Raw genomic sequence first — 16,920 nt, 5'->3', positions numbered from 1 at the left:
AGGACAACTGTGCTGCTGACTTGTGACTTTGGGAGAGTCACCAGGCTCAATGGCCCCAGTCACGGCATCTTCTGGGCCATGGCTCAGTCACCCCGCACTTAAGACTCAGAGCAGCCACCACATCCTCACCGCACTCCTGGGAGGAGGAGCTGGGCTGAGAGCCAGGGGGTGTGCAGCCAGAGCTGGGGCAGCTTCAGGGGCCAAGATGAAAATGCAGAGCCCTCCATGGCTTTGAACAAAGTGTCCCAGCCTGGCAGTTTATGGCCAGTTGGTGGAGGTGATCAGATGGCTGTCATTATCAGCAGCTCCTCCCCTTAGCCCTCCAAGGCTATGGTCACCCTCACACCCTTGCTCCCCTGTCTTAGAAAGCCTGGATTTTTCTTGCTTTCCACACTGGCCCTAGCACTCACATAGCAGGTCTTTGATGTTTGTTGACTGACTGACCGACCCACTCACAAGAAAAGTGGGGAGGTGGGGGATTGAGGACATGCCTGGGACATAAGCCTCTTTGTGATCTCCCCCTAGAGGGGAGGGCTGGGCAGGGTAGTGTGACGGGGGCAGTGTGACGACCAGCTGCAGGGCAGACTTTCTGGGCTGTGCCCTCCAACTGTGGCCCTATGTCACATTCTCCAGCGCACGGTGGACATGGTCAGGCACAACTACAACTGTGGGCCTAGGGACACTCTTAGACGTCCCAAGAATTGCTGATGGGGTCCCTGCTGCACACCTTACTTCTTCAACCTTTGCCCTCTGATGACCTGTTTACATTCCTGCTGGCCTATCTCTGCGCACTCAGCCAATTCCTCCTCTGCGGGGAAGAGGGTGGAAGAGGGCAGGGCAGAGTGGAGATGTCCCTCACATTCCTGCCTCAGGGCCTTTGCCCTTCCTCACCCTCCACTGGAATTACCCACCTCGGCCGTCCCCTGGCCCCAGCCTGCTGCTTCCTCCTCTGGAAGCTTTGTGGCTGTGCCCTGCCTCGTTGCCACTCCAGCCACCGTGGCTGCTGTGCCCCTGGACGCTCTGGGGAGTCCTCCAGGGCTGCTGCTTCCTGGGTCACCTCTACCTCCCCTGGAGCTGGAAGACAGGGACAGAGAGGTCTATTTTAAGCTCATCAGAGTAGCCGGATACTTTCTAGTCCTCTGGGAGCGGGCCTGAGGACGCCGCCCCAGGCTGAAGGCTGCTCCCGCCAGGGCACTGGTCAGGGCTTGTGTCTTTCAACCATCCTGCATCTCAGGGCAGGGCCCCTCCTGGAGCCGGCCCAGGATCTGGGTCCAGCACATGGACCCCAGCGGCCTGTGGCCCATGTGCCCTGTACATTCCTCTGTGCTCCAGTGAACCTTTGAAAATAAGCCCAGGAGCCCCGAGAGTGGACAGGTTCGGACTCCACCCAGCCTTCCCTTTTGTCGTTCTTGCTCCTTTAGCCAGAGACATCCCTGCTCTCTCCGTGCCTAACCTGTGCCTCTTCCAGCTCTGTAATTCTTGGTCACATGGCCCAAGAAGCCTTCCCTGACCTCATGTCTGGGTTAAGGGCTCTTCTATGTGCAGTTACCGCATCCTGGCTTGTCCTGTTCTAGAAGGGACCCCTCTGTAGGGGTGGTCAGAGATGGCTTGGATGGAACGATTTAAAGGGCTCTCCTGGCCGGCAGTGGTGGCTCACACCTGTAACCCCAGCACTGGGAGGACAAGGCAGGAGGACTGCTTGAGGCCAGGAGTTTAAGACCAGCCTGGGCAACATAGGGAGACCTCATCTCTACAAAAAAAAAAATTTTTTTTTTTAATTAGCCAGGTGCAGTAGCACAGGCCTATAGTCCTAGTTACTCAGGAGGCCAAGGTAGGATTGCTTGAGCCCAGGAGTTCAAGGTTGCACTGCACTCCAGCCTGGGTGACAGAGCAAGATGACATACATAAATAAATAAATAGCTCTTCCTCGAGTCTCCTGTGTGGCTCCAGCAGACTGAAGGCCTGAGACAGCGGGGCTGTGCTGGTCTGGTTCATCATTATAGCCCCAGCGTCTCACCCACTGCCTGGCACGGAGAAGGTACACGCTCCAAATCTTCTGTAAGAATGCATGAATCGTGTGCGTGTGAATCTTACAGCGCAGTGCCTTAGGACTGCGGACTTCCTCTCCTATGGCTTTTGTACCCTCTGCAGCCCACCGTGAAGGCCTTGGCCTGAAGTACGTGCTGAAGAAGAGTTAACTACCTGACCACCTGATTCAGTGACTGTTTCAGCCTGCAGGGGTGGCTGAGGAGGGGAAGCTATTGCTGGCGGGGGCCAGAACTGCCCGGAGGCCCCTCCTGTCCTTCCCACACAGGAGCAAGGGCAGGAGTGCCAGATAAAACACGGACACACAGTTACATTTGAGCGATAAATCTTTAGTATGTTGCATGCAATATTTGGGACATGCTCATGCTAAAAAAACAACAATTTGAATTTAACTGGGAGTCCTACTTTGGTTTTTTCCTCTTCTCTCTGAATCTGGTAGCCCTAGCAAGGGGAGAAGTGACTAGCCAGGTGCTAGGTGGACCTGAGATCTGGTCTCCAGGTCTCTGTTTGCAAGATATGTCCTACTCACTGCCTCCGTACTTCCTGCTCCTTAAATGCTTTTGCCCAGAGCCCAGGGAGCTCTCCAGGTGTGGTTTCCCAGGGCTGTTACTAGCTTGCGGAGTCCAGGAGAGCTCCTACTCCTGCCCCAGCAACTGTGCTGGACGGTCAGGGAAGGCCTTCTCAGGAGGTGATGTTTGAGGTGAGTGAGATTTTAAAGAATGAGCCCAGTGACGGCCCAGGAAAGAACATTCCCAGGAGAGGCGGGGGTGAAAACAGAAAAGCTAGTGTATCTCTGTGAGTGTGGGCATGGAGGGGTTTCCGCAGGAAAACGCATTCAGCATTTCAACTGAAATGAAGCCCCGGACCACATCTTGAGTCACCCAAGAAGGGGTAGTAAGGGTGTGTTCCTTTCCCGCCGTCCCCCAAGCTTTGGGAGTGCACACTTCTCAGGCTTCCAAGGCTGGAGGAGTTTCAATGGCAGGGAAGGGGCAGGAAGGGAGTCTGAGTGTCCCTTTCCTGGGCTGGGGATTCTGGCAGCTGGGGCAAGTCCTCTGGGCCCCGGTGCTGGACAGCACTGTTTGTTGGGACCACCTGGTCGTTAAAATTGGAGCTAAGTCCCCGTGCAGTCGGCACGCAGGTGTCTCCCTCACTCAGAGCACCGCCACCCCCTGCCCACTTTAAGCAGACCCCTGAGAACACTGCGGGGGTGGAGTGTGCTTCCCTCCCTAAGGGAAGAGGAACCAAAGGGCCCCTTCCCTGGACAGCAGGAGTCTCTCCTGGCTTTGGAAGGCACTGAAAGCCCCGCATTGCAACCAGGGAGCTCAGCACTCATCTCCTCCCCGCCTCCAAGCCCAAACATACAGACCAAACAATGGGAAGTGGCTGGGTGCCACCTTCAATTAGGCACTTTGTTTGTTAGCACACTAAGGAAGCTGTTTGTTACTTTAAAATATCCATTGGCTTCCTCTAACTGGAAAGATATCCTAACAAAATTTTTGTTCTTGGAGGGTTCAAGCTTGGTCACTCTGAGGCAGTGTGCCCAGCGCAGTGGACACCCTTGTGTGTCTTGCCATGCGCTTGAGAGTGTGTTCTCTGTGTATGGGAAACCGGGTCCTCAGGGCCAGCCTTGGCCATTGCCTGCAGGAGCCCCCAGTCTAAGTGGACCCAAGCAAGCTGCTCTCCCTGCCTCCTCTGCCGCCCAGAACCTTGGAGCTGGGAGGGCAGTTGGGGAGGTGTGTCCCTTAGCTGAGACTGGTTGACGTCCACAGTCCACAGCGGAGGAAACCCCGCTTCACCCAAGGCCGGGTGAGTCTGGCCAAGCACCCAACAGGAAAGAACTCTTTGTTCTGGGTCCGTTACTACTCACAGAATTTCCTGGACTGGGGGCTTGGACCAGGTTGCTGAAGGGCCTGGCTCCGAGTTTTGGCCTTGGCACCCTCTGGCAAGGTCTAGGCCTTTGTGAGAGGCCGGTGAGAACCGGTGCTTAACCTCAAGCGGGTCTGCGGGGAGTGTGGGGGGGGGTGAGTGACATCTCCCCGAGGGGGCTGGGGAAGGAGGGTGGCTCCAGAGTTCCAGGAGCAGCTGGCGTGCACTCTGGGCGGGTCTGTCACCTAGTGTCCCCCTGGGATCCAGGTGGGGCGGGGAGGAGGGTTGGAGGGCAGAAGCGGAGGGCGTGGAGCGTGGGAATCAGGAAGCGCAGGACGAGGCCAGGCAGTTCTTGGTGCCTGGCACCCCCTCCCTCTAGGCCTGGGGGTCCCCTGCTGCCCCCGGGCCCGCCCCGCCCTAGCCTGGGGGAACCCGGCAGCCCGTCCCCGGCTTGGCCCGCAGCCCCGCGGGCTCCCCGAAACCGCCCGCCCTCCTACGCGCCCCCCGACCGTGGGGGCCCGGGAGGGAGGTCGCCAGGCCATTCGGAGGGTTACCCGAACCCCACAGGCCGGGGCCACGGTGGCCACGGTTCGCTTCTCGGCGCTGGCCGCAGCGCGACACCGGGCGACCGGTTCGAGCCCCGAATCTGGCGGGGCCCCGTCGCCGGCCCCACAGGGACCGCGGGGGCTGGCACGTGCGGGTCAGCCCGGGGCCGCGCCTTCACCGCGGGTGCCCGGCGCCCCGCGGCACTTCCGGCCGGGTGACCTTCGCTGCGTCGCGGGTCCCGCTGCCAACCCGCTGCTGCCTCCCGGTCGCCATAGCGACGCCGTCGCGCCGAGGCCCGCGCGGCCCGTGGAACCGGCAGAGCGGGCGACGCTTACAGGGAGCGCGCGGGACGGTCGGCGGCGCCGCGGCGGGACGAGGTAGGTGGCCGGGCCGCCGGGTGGGAGCGGAGCCCCGCGGGGAGCAGGACAGGCGGCCGGGGGCGGGGTGGCGCCCAGGTGCGGGCGGGGGGCGCCCAGGTGCGGGCGGGGAGGGGCCCAGGTGCGCCCGCCAGGCCTGCCTGGCCGAGCAGGAGCCTCCTCTCTCCTTCCCCCTCCGGCCGCGGGTGACTCAGGTGCAGCCCCCGTCCACCCCCCCCACCCCCGGGTCCCCAGGCTCCTCCGAGGCCGCGAGGCCGCAGAGCTTGTCCTGCTCCCTCTGGAGCTGTCGGCCGCTTTCCCGCTCCGGGCGGACCCTGGCCTGGCCCTGCCAGTCCCTGCTGGAGACCGAGTTTAAGTGCCTGGGTCTACGGCCACATTCTGGAACGAGGTAGAGCAAGGTGGGGTGGAAGTGGATCAACCAACGTTTGCCACGACTGTTCTCTTGAAACCGGAAACCGGAGTCTCCGCCTATTTCCCCTGAAGCAGGGTCTTGGGCTGAAAAGTCTAGCGTGGGTCGCCTCCTTTTTCTGCCACACCCCTAGCTGCTTCGCGGGAGGGCAGGAGTTTCCCGAGTGGGAAGCCTGACTCCTTGAATTGGCCGTGGTGGGCCCTGAACGGGGGGTACTGCGGTGCCAACTGCGCTGAGGGTGGGGTCTGCGGCTGCCTTGACACCTGCGTGGTGGCAGGGCCACGTCGCCTCCCCCCCCCGCCCTTCCCCCACTGCTTCACAGAACGCAGGATACGCCCATGGGATTTGGGGTTCCAGACACGTCATTCTGGCTCCTCGCCCCAGGTTTCTCCCTCGTGGTCGCCGGGTCCTTGCATTCATTCCTCTTTGGCAGTCTTTGGGGATTTTCTAAGGCTTGTTAGATGGAGTTCCATCTAGGGCACCTGGACTCTGTCTCTTTGTTTTCGCAGCCAATCTAAAAACAAAGCTTTGCCACCTCCTCTAAATGCCTTGATTTCTCTGGTGAAACTGGATCGAAGCAGGAAAATATAAGACTGCTGCCGCCCCACCCCTGTGCAGGTGGGGCCTCCTGGAGCTGGGGGTGGAACCGTCTGCTGTGCCAGCTTCCCTGCCCTGTCACCTTCCCTGGCTGGCAGAGTGTGGGCTTCTGCAAGTACCGGGTTGTTCGGCAGCATTAGGCGGCGTTGGTGGACGAGCATGAGAAATTAACCACCTCCAAAAGTGCAGCTTCCCTGGGAAAAAGCACTCTACTGCCTACGCAACTCATAAATGAATTTTGGGAATATGAAATACCACAGACTAAAAGCAGATCACCCTGTATTCTTCCAGCTCCACGAGTTTCTGCTCTGTGTGGGGGACCGATGGTGGACAGAGAAGTGTGGATTTATTAGGGTCGGCTGCCATCTGGCTCTCTGTGGCCCCAAACCTCAAATGTCAACAGCTGCTGACGTGTGACTCTTCCTAAGGCACTATTTAGTTTTTGTCAGATTGCTATTTGATTGAATGCCTACCGTGTGGCAGGTGCTGGGCTCGGGACCTGTACGTATTTGTCCCACTTGTTCTGTAGCCCAGGAGGTAGTTCCCAATATCCTCCCCCTTATAGATTAGGCCCAGAGCGGGCACTTGGCCTGTCCGGGAGTCACAGTCACAAACAGTGGAGCTGGCTGTGAAATCTACCTGACCTGGACCTCACCACATCTTTCATGGGCCCTTCCTCCATAAAAAAAAAAAAATATATATATATATATTTGCCAACTACATTGGTATAAAGATAAATATAATCCACTGGATTAGACATTAAAATATTTTCCTTGACCCTAAAAAGTTCATTTTTTTCTTCTGATTTTAACAGAAATGAAAACATTTTTGTTCTAAATTTTGGGAGTCCCCTGTGCTTGAGGGGGAAACGGGGCTCGGTGTCTGACTTCCAGCTCCGCCTTCTTCCTGGGGGCCGCGTAGGCGTGGGGTGGCAGGAAAGTGCCTTGTCGAACAGCTCAGCCTGTGCTTTGCCTTCTCTTTCGTCACATTCTAGGATATTCTGGGACATGGAGCCATTTTCCCCTTCATCCATCAAGACAAGATCTAGTCTCCTCCCCCATCACAGTCTTTTCTAACTCAGCCTGGCTTCCCGTTTCCCCGGCTCCGCCCCCTGCCCTCCAGGCTGTACAGCATGTGCCATGTCTGGTCCCCATAATGAGATTAGGCCTGGTCTCCTTTTAATAAAACTCGGTGGGCTTGGGGAGGGAGAGTGATGTTGAGCTCAGTTAAGCCCTGCGGGTAGCTTCTGCCCCTGTTTGAGTGCATTAAGTGGAGTGGTGGTGCATGGGGGTTGGGGGGCACTGTCACAGCCCAAGTCTCCAGCAGCTGCCAGAGATCTGTCACCCTGTCCTATGCTGTCATAGAGGAAGGAGAGTGGCTGTGTAAGGCCCATATGAGCCCTCTCTGGTCTGTGGGGCAGAGAAAACCTTAAGGGTGGCGTATAGCTGCTTCCAGGCCCTTGAAACTGCTGTCCACGGTTCTGCTCTGGGAACAGAGATGGCCCAAAAGCAGCCGCTGTTCTGGGGGCCACCCAGTTAGGAAGGAAGCGTGAGAAAGTGTTCTTGCCATCAAGATTGGGAAATGAGGAACCATGATTCAAAAGCACTTGCTTGCTAGAGAGTGAATCTCAACCCATTTCAAGGTTTGCAAGTGCAGACATGTTTGTGGGTGGGTCGGAGTCTGTCCAGAGCCACCAGAATGTCTGTCTCTGTGTCCCGGCATGGGACACAGCCTCTCCGTGCACACAGATGGGGTTTCAATTACGTTGAACTGAACAGCAGTGGGAGTCCTGTCACTAAAGGAACCTTTCAGTGTATCTTCTGTAAAGCACAGCACCACTCACTACTTCGTCTTTTTTGTGAATTTGGGCTTTTCACTTAGAACTTACTGACTGTGAAGTCATCTGCAGGCAAACCACAGGCCTGCTGAGGTATGACGGTCTTGCTAGGTGTTAGTGGCTAATTCCCCTGTCATCCCTCACACTTGGACTCTCCGGTGTTACCTTCAAATCAGAAAGGGGCCTATGTCATTCCAAAGAACATTCTTTGTCTCTGGGTTTCTCCTGGATGCCCAGTTGGCATGGACACCCGGGCTGTGCGGACCGGATCTGCCTTTGGAGTGAATTGAAATGAAGATCTTGCACTCGTGTCAACCCTTCTCTCTTGCCCATCATTCATGTCCTGCTGCCTTTCTCCTAGGAGAGCTCACGGGGCACACGTCAGTGTGTGGTGGCGCGGTGGCACTGAGGGTGAGGGGGAAGTGGAGGACGGGCACGGGAAGGGGACAGCCTGGGAACCCTGTGGCAAAGCAACCTCTTCAACAAGCGCCCTTGGAGATCCTAGACTGGCCTCAGTCTTTGCAAAGTGGGACAGCACTACCCTAGTTCCTGGGCGTTAGAGAGGGCAAAGCCACAGCGACCGACCCCTCGGCAGGACAGCCAGAGGAGTGTGCCACGTACAGGTATTGAAGTCAGGGCTACGATCTTTAGTGCGTGTCCTGGGAAGGGCACTGGAGGCCGGGTTTAGCTCCTGGCTTGAATTCTTACCGCCCTTGACATTAAAATCTGCATCTGCGTCTGTGTCTGCACTGCAGCGTGTCCGCAAGCCCCTTGAGGGCAGGGGACAGCTGAGGGTACAGCTCCGGCCCCGCGCCATGTGTGGGCACAGAGTAGGGGCTCAATAAGCGATTGAGCTGAACAGCTATTTGCTGATGGTAATTTGGGGCATGAAATTTATCCTCTTTGAGCCCCAATGTCCTCATCTGTCAAATTGGGGTAATACTCATATGATCTGCCTAGTGTCACTTGAGGCTTGCACGAGAGAGCCAGTGAAGTGCCCAGTACAGGGCAGGGCTCGCCAGGGGTGGGGCTCAGTCTCCCGGCACACACAGGCCGGTGTCTCACCCACCTTGGCAGGGTGCAGACAACATTAGGGTTCAGACTTCCTGGGAATCCAGGACAGGAATTTCAGTGTAGGACATTAAAGCCACACATTTAGTTGTCGCGCTGTGGAGAGAACCTGGCTCTGGTTTCTGCCCTGTCTCACGAGGAGATGGGCCGGGAGGGAAGAGCCAGGCTGTGGTGGGCGTGACGATTCCTTTGCTGCCCTGAGCTCATGGATCTGTGTTTTGTGTCCCGCCAGGCATGGAGGAGTTGTCACAGGTTGACCAGTGGCGGGGTGATGTTCCTTCTGGTCTTCCTAATTCGGAGCTAATCAGATTCTGACTGTGCTCTGGGCTCTCTGGGCACGAATCTAATAAAGGAGGCAGTGACCTGGAGAGGAGGACAGATGACAAGTGACTGGAGGAGGACAGCATTTCTCCTTTCAGTACCTTTTTCCCGTTAGAGTCGGGGCAAGGTGTCAGATCCCCGAGGAGCCCGGGGAAGAGCGAGGTGCCTTCCCTGCCTTCTAGGAGTGTGCAGGGCACTTTGGCAGAGAAGCACCAAGAGATTAACACAGGACAGAACTGAAAAGGGTAAGGAAGCTCCAGGAGGGCCTGGGGACAAAAAGGAAGGGCGAGTGCTGGCGTTGGGGACAAGGTGGTGAGCTACAGGCCATAGGGCCTGGAGGCACTGGCGGGTAGGGGAGTGGTGGCGGCAGGGAGCAAGGCGTGGGGCTGGGTGTGATATTCAGGGAGCTGGAGAGGCTCCTCTGAGTGGATCTGGTAAGCACAGTGGAGGTTGCAGAGGGAAACTGAGGCAGGATCGTGTTGCAGAGTTGGCATCTCACTGGCAGGCAGTGGGCCATTTGTGCAGGGGACAACATGACTTAGGGAGCTGGGTCAGATTGAAGAGGGAGAAGCTGCAGGCCCTGCCTCGGGTGTGGTGGTGAGGATGGCTGGGAGGGAGGTGATGACGAGAGCCCTAGGACGAGGCCCCTCGGTGGCCTGGGCCTGGGTGGGCAGCCCCGCTAGCTGGTGGGGAGGTCACAAGAGGACTTTGTTTCAATGGAGAGTTTAGCTTTGGATGGGCTGAGCTGGAAGTGTCCATGGGATGTCCGGGTAGAGACATGTAGTTAGAAATGGGGTTGGAATTTGGGAGGAGGACAGAGCCGGCACTGGAGTTCGGAGTCATCTGGGTGGGTGACAGATAAGGACAGAGGCAAGAGTTCCAGAAATGGGATTCACTGTAGCCAGAGCTTTTGGAAACTAGTGTTTGGGAACAGGGATTGGGGCTGTGTTTCAAGAATGTATCAAAAACCTAAAGAAGAACCCCGCCCCAGCCTCAGGATCAGTCAGTCGGGCAGTGCGGGCAGTGCAGTGAGAACCGCAGGGCGTGTATTTAGTGAAAAGCCCGGAGCTGGCTGAGCGGCGGGGCTGGCGGGAGGGAGGGACTCAGGGATGGCTGAGAGATGTAACAGCATCCAGGGCAATCGTGCGAAGCTAGTAAAATGATGATGTAGGTGACGTTCATTGCCATGAAAAGATACACCGTTAAGTTAAAAAAAGCAGTTAGAAAATGGTACGATCTTGTTTCTATGAAAGAATGTGTATTATGTATATATTTCTAGGAAAACAGTATGTAAGGATGTAAATCAAATGCTGATGACTTGTCAGTTTTTCCCTTTTATCTGTATTCTACTACAAGGCGTGTGTATTAACACTCTCCGCCCCACTTTTTAATTTTTTTATTATTTTAATTTTTATTTATTTATTTTTAATGAAGGGGTGGGGAGTTGTGAAGAGGGGTGTTCAGTTGCCTTGCTTTTTTTTTGTTGAGACAGAGTCTCACTCTGTCACCCTGGCTAGCGTGCAGTGGCGTCATCACAGCTCACAACGACCTCCAACTCTTGGGCTCAAGCGATCCTCCTGCCTCAGCCTCCTGAGTAGCTGGGTCTACAGGAGCGCACCACCACGCCCAGCTGGTTTTTTTCCCTTTCTTTTTGGTAGAGACGGGGTCTCACTCTTGCTCAGGCTGGTCTTGAACTCCTAACCTCAAGCCATCCTACCACCTCGGCCTCCCAGAGTGCTAGGATTATGGGCGTGAGCCACCGCACTCCCCCTTTTTAATGGTGGAATTGCCAGCAGTTGTCAGATGTGGCAGAGGGAATTGGTCCTGGTCACCAGGAGGGACTGAAAATTAGCTCCCGAGCACTGCAGGGCAGAAGTATGTGCCAGGTGTGAGGGTCACCACAGGCCTGCTGGTCAGTGCCTGTGCTCACTGCTGTCCCCCATTGGCACTGGGCGAGCCGGACAGTGGGGAGAGGCGAGTGGGCAGCCACTGGAAGACGTGCAGCAGCAGTGCTCTGACATCTGCTGGCCATGGCAGTGCCTCTCCGTGGTGCACAGGCTGCCGCCAGCACCCGAGGTGGAGGGACAGGAGGAGGCTGTGCTTGTTCCCCCTCCCACTCCTCTCCTCCCTGCGGGCTGCCCAGGCTGGGCAGGTGGAGGCCGGCACGGGGCTGTCAGAGCTCCTTCCGTAGTGTCGCCCCTGCTTTACCTTCCTCCCGTGGGACTGTGCGGGCTGGAGACCGTGGGGACACGCAGCGCTATTCTGAGCAGCAGTGGAGGCCTCATTTCCCAGCGCCTGCACTTTTGGAAACCTCACCTTGGGGAGCCATGTGGGGTCGGCCTGGCTTGGGTTTGGAGGGGACAGGGGCAGGAAGGGAAGGAGACTCTGCTGTCCCTGTGTGTTGGCGGGTTTGGCAGGGCCTGGGGGTCATGCTGGGCGGGCCCTCCTCCTCCTCCTCCTCTCCAGCGTGGAGCCTAGAACCCGGCAAAGGCAGGGAGGCGCTCCGCTCCTCACCCCGGGTGTACCTGATGATGCATCTGGAGAAAAGACCTGGCCAACCCTGTACCTTCAAGGAATTTGTTCCCTTCTCTGTAACTTACCCATCAACCCCACCTGAGAAAACCCAGGGCCTCATGAACCAGAAAATAACGCACAGGCCCTGGGCCCTCTGGCGCTCACGGAACCTGGCATCGTTCTCACACCTGCATTGCATGGGGAGCGCCTGGTGTCATGTCCCCAGGTCACGTTTGTCCCTGTGGGGAGGCTGGGGCGCTGTGGCACAGCCCAGGGAGAGTGGCAGGGTGGCACTGGGAGCTCAGGGTGCGTCCTCCGGAGGCTGCGGCCGCTCCTCTGAGCTCTGCTCTTTCCTGCAGTGGCCGTCTCAGCATGGAGAGCGGTGGCGGTGCGGCGTCCACCCCCGGAACGCTGCCTTACTTCGTGGCCTTCTCCCAGCTGCTGGGCCTGACCGTGGTGGCCATGACTGGCGCCTGGCTCGGCCTGTACCGGGGCGGCATCGCCTGGGAGAGCACCCTGCAGTTCAACGTGCACCCGCTGTGCATGGTCATAGGCCTGGTCTTCCTGCAGGGGGACGGTGAGTCCGAGGGCTGCCCCTCTGTGCCCGGCCTGCGGGTGTCCCCAAGAGAGGCAGTTTGCAGGAGTACTGTCACCCATGCAGTCTCGCCCAGTTAAACAAATCTAAGATTCTAGAAAAGACAGAAGGAGGCTGGCTTAGGGCCTGGGGAAATAGGATCCAAATCTGGGCCCTGAGGCAGGTGGTGGCAACCCCTCTCCAGCTCATCCCAGCACTTTCGCCTCCTGCTCCGACAAGGAGAGTGCCAGGGCCGGTGTGAAAGTGGGGGAAATCAGCGTATGTGAGCACGTGTGTGTTGTTGCACTTGGACTTGGCAGAGCCAGCACGCCTCCCTCTGTGGCAGGAGCAAGGGGCACTTGGCCTCCAGGGGCCTCCAGGCCAGGAATCCAGGAAGCTGCACCTGCATCTGGTTGACCCACTCTTCCTAGGCCGGTCCTGGTGACAGCCACCCCCTCAGCAGCAGAACCCGGGAGGCCTTCCCCACGCGGCCCGGCCCTGCCACAGCAGGACACGGGATTAGGTTGGGATGGCAAGGTCCTACTTGCTGAATGTAGTGATGTAGTGACGATGTGATCAGGCTCTAACACTGGGTGGTCTGAGGAGCAACAGAGCTGGAAGGTGCACTCAGAAGCTGGTTGTGACCTCGGGGTGACTGCACGATGAACCCCAGACAGCCTGGAACTCACAGGGTGCCAGACAGGAAGGTGGGGTGGGGTGGTGTCTGCCGGGGTGGGCAGTTCCTTTAGGTGGGGACTGAGGGCAGAGGCCCCACCTTTGCTACCTCTCCGGGGGCAGGGGTGGTGGCACAGCCTCCTACCTGGCCTCTCTGGGTGTGCCCAGTGGAGGGGTTGGACAGGGCCGGGGAGCGTGTCCAGGCACACACAGCCTGATGTGCCCTCTGCAAAGGCCAGGGGGGCCCTGCTTTCTCCTCCAGCGCCCGAGGGGGGTTGCCTGGACACGCCAGGCCCAGACACCCCTCCGGCCAAGCGTGCCTGCCCGCTGCTCAGCAGGAAGGCCTCAAGCACAGGCGAACGCACTGACAGTCCCTTTTCACCCCCCCAAGCCCTGCTGGTTTACCGCGTCTTCAGGAAGGAGGCCAAACGCACAACCAAGGTGCTGCACGGGGTGCTGCACGTCTTTGCCCTCATCATCGCGCTGGTCGGTGAGTTCCTGCCTTCCCTCTCCCCCACCTGCCGCTTCGGGCTTGGGACGTGGCTGCTCTGGTCCCGTTCCCACCCGCCACACCCCACCAACGTCCCAGGCAGGGACACTGGGTGCTGGCAGCCTTCGAGCTGGGGCTAAGGCACAGAAGCCCCCGCTGGCCGGTTCCCTCTGGTCGTCTCACCCCTCCCTCTTCCACGTCCAACTCCGCCCTCACGGCCGTCTCCCGTGCAGGCTTGGTGGCAGTGTTCGACTACCACAAGAAGAACGGCTACGCTGACCTGTACAGCCTGCACAGCTGGTGTGGGATCCTCGTCTTTGTCCTTTACTTTGTGCAGGTGAGTCCTGCCAGCACCACAGGTCCCCGGGCCACTGGCAAGGGAGGGACGGGGGCGGGAAGGAGAGTGGGGCTAAAACGGCGATAGAGGGGCCCATTTTCCAGGGTGTGTGCGGGGAGATGAGAGTTGGGCTGGTACAGTTGGACGCTGCCTTCAGATGCTGCTGGGGCTGCAAAGTTAGGGTTTCGCAGGTGAGGGTGTCTTGGTCCCAGGCGCCCTTCTGGCTGACCTAGCTCTCCCAGGATACGCGCACGACGCACTGAGCCGCGGCCTCAAGCGTCCCCCGTGGGTGCTCGGGGTGCTTGTGCTTCTCCCACCGCTGCTCCCTCGGGGAGGAAACCAGCGGGTGAAGGGGTCTGCAGAGCTCGCGTGGGGGCAGCCTGCTCTGAACGTCCTGCCGGGCGGGCTGATGGCTGCCTCAGTTGCCAGAACTGCCTCTGCTTTTCTTCCAGTGGATTGTGGGCTTCAGCTTCTTCCTGTTCCCTGGAGCCTCCTTTTCTCTGCGGAGTCGCTACCCGCCCGCAGCACGTCTTCTTTGGCGCCACCATCTTCCTGCTTTCCGTGGGCACCGCCCTGCTGGGCCTGAAGGAGGCGCTGCTGTTTAAGCTCGGGTGAGTGTCGTGCGACGTCGGACGGGCCCCAGGCCCCGCGGATTGGCCCTGCCCTCCGCTTCCCGGTCCTTTGCTTTCTGAGGACTCAGACAGCCGTGGTTGTTCTGGGTGGGACGGGGACAGAGGGGCCAGTGTTGGGATTCCCGCAGCATCTGTAAGGCCCAGGATCCAAGGGGCATGTGGCGCAGCTGACCCCGTGGGTGGCTTCTCCCTTCCATCCTGCCCCTGCAGGGCCGACTACAGCAAGTTCGAGCCCGAGGGCGTCTTGGCCAACACGCTGGGCTTGCTGCTGGTCTGCTTCGGCGGGGTCGTGCCCTACATCCTGACGCGGGCCGAGTGGAAGCGGCCTTCCCAGGCTGAGGAACAGGCTCTCTCCATGGACTTCAAGACGCTGACCGAGGGGGACAGCCCCAGCTCCCAGTGACGGCCTGCTCTGGTCCCTTGGAGGGGCCTGGCGGTGGGGGCCCCCTCGGTTCTGTGGGGGCTCTGAAGGTGTCTGTTTGCCCACCCCCTGCTGAGGCTGGCTGTCCTTGTCCTCAGGATTGGTGGCTCCCTGGGGGGGGGCGCAGGCAGGGTGGGTGGGGAGTGCGGTGCAGCTGCGTCTGTTTTAGTGATTTCCGGGTAGGGCTTATCCTCTGCTTTCCCTTTGTCGCTGCTGCTGTGGACAGCCCCGCGGGTCGTGTGTAGGCCCCGTGTCCCTGTTGTCCCTCTGATGCAGAAGGCTTCGGTGTCAGTCCTGGTCACAGAAGCGCAGACCCCGGTGAAGGCGCTGGAGACGGCTCTGCGCAGCGGCGGCGTCGTAGCCAATGAGGTTTATCCGAGGCGCGGTCATTGCCAATGGGACACTCTCCCGGTGCCCCGCCACGGCGACTGGCAGTACAGTCGGCACTGGCGGTCTTTGACGGTCCCTATGGGGGGACTGAATAAAAGAAAAAAAAAGAAGAAGAAAAATAAAAAAAGGAGTTGGTGAGGGGCCCCACCCTCAGGCAGCAGAGGCCTGAGGCCAGGCCAGGACAGCTGTGGGGCCTCAGGGACAGGCTGGGAGAGCGGAGGCCGCCGCTCTGTGCACCGCTGCATTCAAGCTGGGCGTCCTAGCTGAGTGACACGTGGTGCAGATGGGCCCCGTCCTTGGCAGCAGCGCAAGTGATACTATGTGTAAAGTATGTTGGTTCAGAGCAAGGTTCCCCAGGAGAGGGGAGGGACCGGCCCCTGGGAAGCACTGGAGATGTGGCTTTGGCCTGCTGCAGCCTTTAACCCCCGAGCCCCAGGACAGCCCTGCTCGGGGAGGGGATAGAGGCTGGTGACTCAGACGCACTTCCCCTTGGCAGAGGACGGCAGCCTGAACAGGAGGGTGCTCTGGACGGTGGGGGGTCTTGCATCTCCCTCCTGCAGGGGCCCTGCTGCCCCACTTCTCAGCCTGGTCTCCTCTCCAAGCTGCCTTGGGCGCCGCTCAGGCTGGGAGGTGGAAGGCACAAACCTTTTTATTATTTTTGAAATGAGAAGCTGCCACTGCTGCCTCCTTTTGATAGAGCCACAGGGGCTGCTTGCGGCTGAGCCCCTCCTGCTGGCGCTGTCTGCTCTGTTCCCGAGCACAAGTCTCCTCTCTTACCTGGGGCCCCTCCGTGCAGGAAGTCAGGACTGAGTCAGAATCAGACCCATCCCCTGTGGTGTCTGGACATCACTCCAACTCCATGAAGTGTGTTGTTAGCTGAGTCATGTGACTTCAGTTTAGAAATAATGTGATTAGAGCATTGATCTTGTGCTTCTTAGATTTGGCAAATGCTTTCTCCTTGTTTTCCGGGCTTTGAAGAGCATGACACAGTTTGAGACAGACACAGTTTACTTAAGTGAAGAAATTAATAAATTTCCAAACCTGAGTACTGTTCTTTTAATGGTTGCCTTTGTCTTTCCTAAATGCTGCCTTAGGGAAACAGGCTAGTCTCCTTTAATGGTCAGATTTCTAATAATTGGCTTTTGCCATGGGTTCTATCTTGGTGATGATGACAGTGTCACTTCTGGGAGCAGGTGGCTGTGGTCCTGTCCCTTCCCCAGCGGGGGCTGCCCAGGCACCTCCCCCCAGTCCTTCCCACCTCCTCCCAGCTTGCCCGGATGATGGTGTTCACCTCCCATTTAGATTGTGCACTCTTTGAGGGCAGGGGCGCTATCACCTCTTTCATCACCTGGCGCATACTTGTATAGTCAAATGTTTACATGTGGGAAAACTCCACCTTAGACAAACTACCAAAGTACCATTGTGTATCTCTCTTGCCAGAGTGCTGCATAGAGAAATGGAACCTTAGTTTCGCAATAAAAGTTTGTAAACTGGTCTGTTTGCCAAAGTGTATTGCTAAGAAGCCAAAGAAGGCCCCCAAAAGCAGATCTGTGGTGGTTTATTTTATTTTGCTTGTGGCCAATCTTCTGTGAAGTGCAATGTACTGTTGGTGCAACAGATGATTCAATAAATGTCTACAGCAGACCTCGCGCCTGCTGTCTTTATTTACCGTGGCAATAAAGGGAGCCAGAGCTATTAGTCAGAGACTGAAGTTAGTTCCACTAGGGTTGAAAGAAATTAAATCTCCCCTGGCTGGGCACAGAAGGTAAAGTGATTAATGGTATTTATCACAGCACAGAGGCTGAAATGGGCCAGTG

The 16,920-nt window shown here is 58.0% G+C and overlaps 1 protein-coding gene and 1 non-coding gene across 2 annotated transcripts; both read left to right on the top strand.

Annotated features, from left to right (window-relative positions):
- The first annotated feature begins 4,687 nt into the window (after positions 1 to 4,687).
- Positions 4,688 to 16,747, top strand: LOC123620581 (transmembrane ascorbate-dependent reductase CYB561). The gene is given in 7 exon segments (XM_045525948.1): positions 4,688 to 4,835; positions 11,944 to 12,161; positions 13,225 to 13,323; positions 13,557 to 13,660; positions 14,113 to 14,175; positions 14,177 to 14,271; positions 14,503 to 16,747. Coding segments are annotated over 6 exon segments (759 nt in total). The 5' UTR covers positions 4,688 to 4,835; positions 11,944 to 11,956; the 3' UTR covers positions 14,696 to 16,747.
- LOC123621310 lies at positions 15,049 to 15,188 on the top strand. Its single transcript, XR_006729048.1, has one exon. It is a non-coding gene; the product is annotated as a U4 spliceosomal RNA (small nuclear RNA).
- Positions 16,748 to 16,920: the final 173 nt, after the last annotated feature.

Source organism: Lemur catta, chromosome 15 (assembly GCF_020740605.2).
Source record: "Lemur catta isolate mLemCat1 chromosome 15, mLemCat1.pri, whole genome shotgun sequence".
Classification (NCBI taxonomy): domain Eukaryota; kingdom Metazoa; phylum Chordata; class Mammalia; order Primates; family Lemuridae; genus Lemur; species Lemur catta.
The sequence above is the reverse complement of the archived record's forward strand: the minus strand, read 5'-3'. Positions and strand labels throughout refer to the sequence as shown.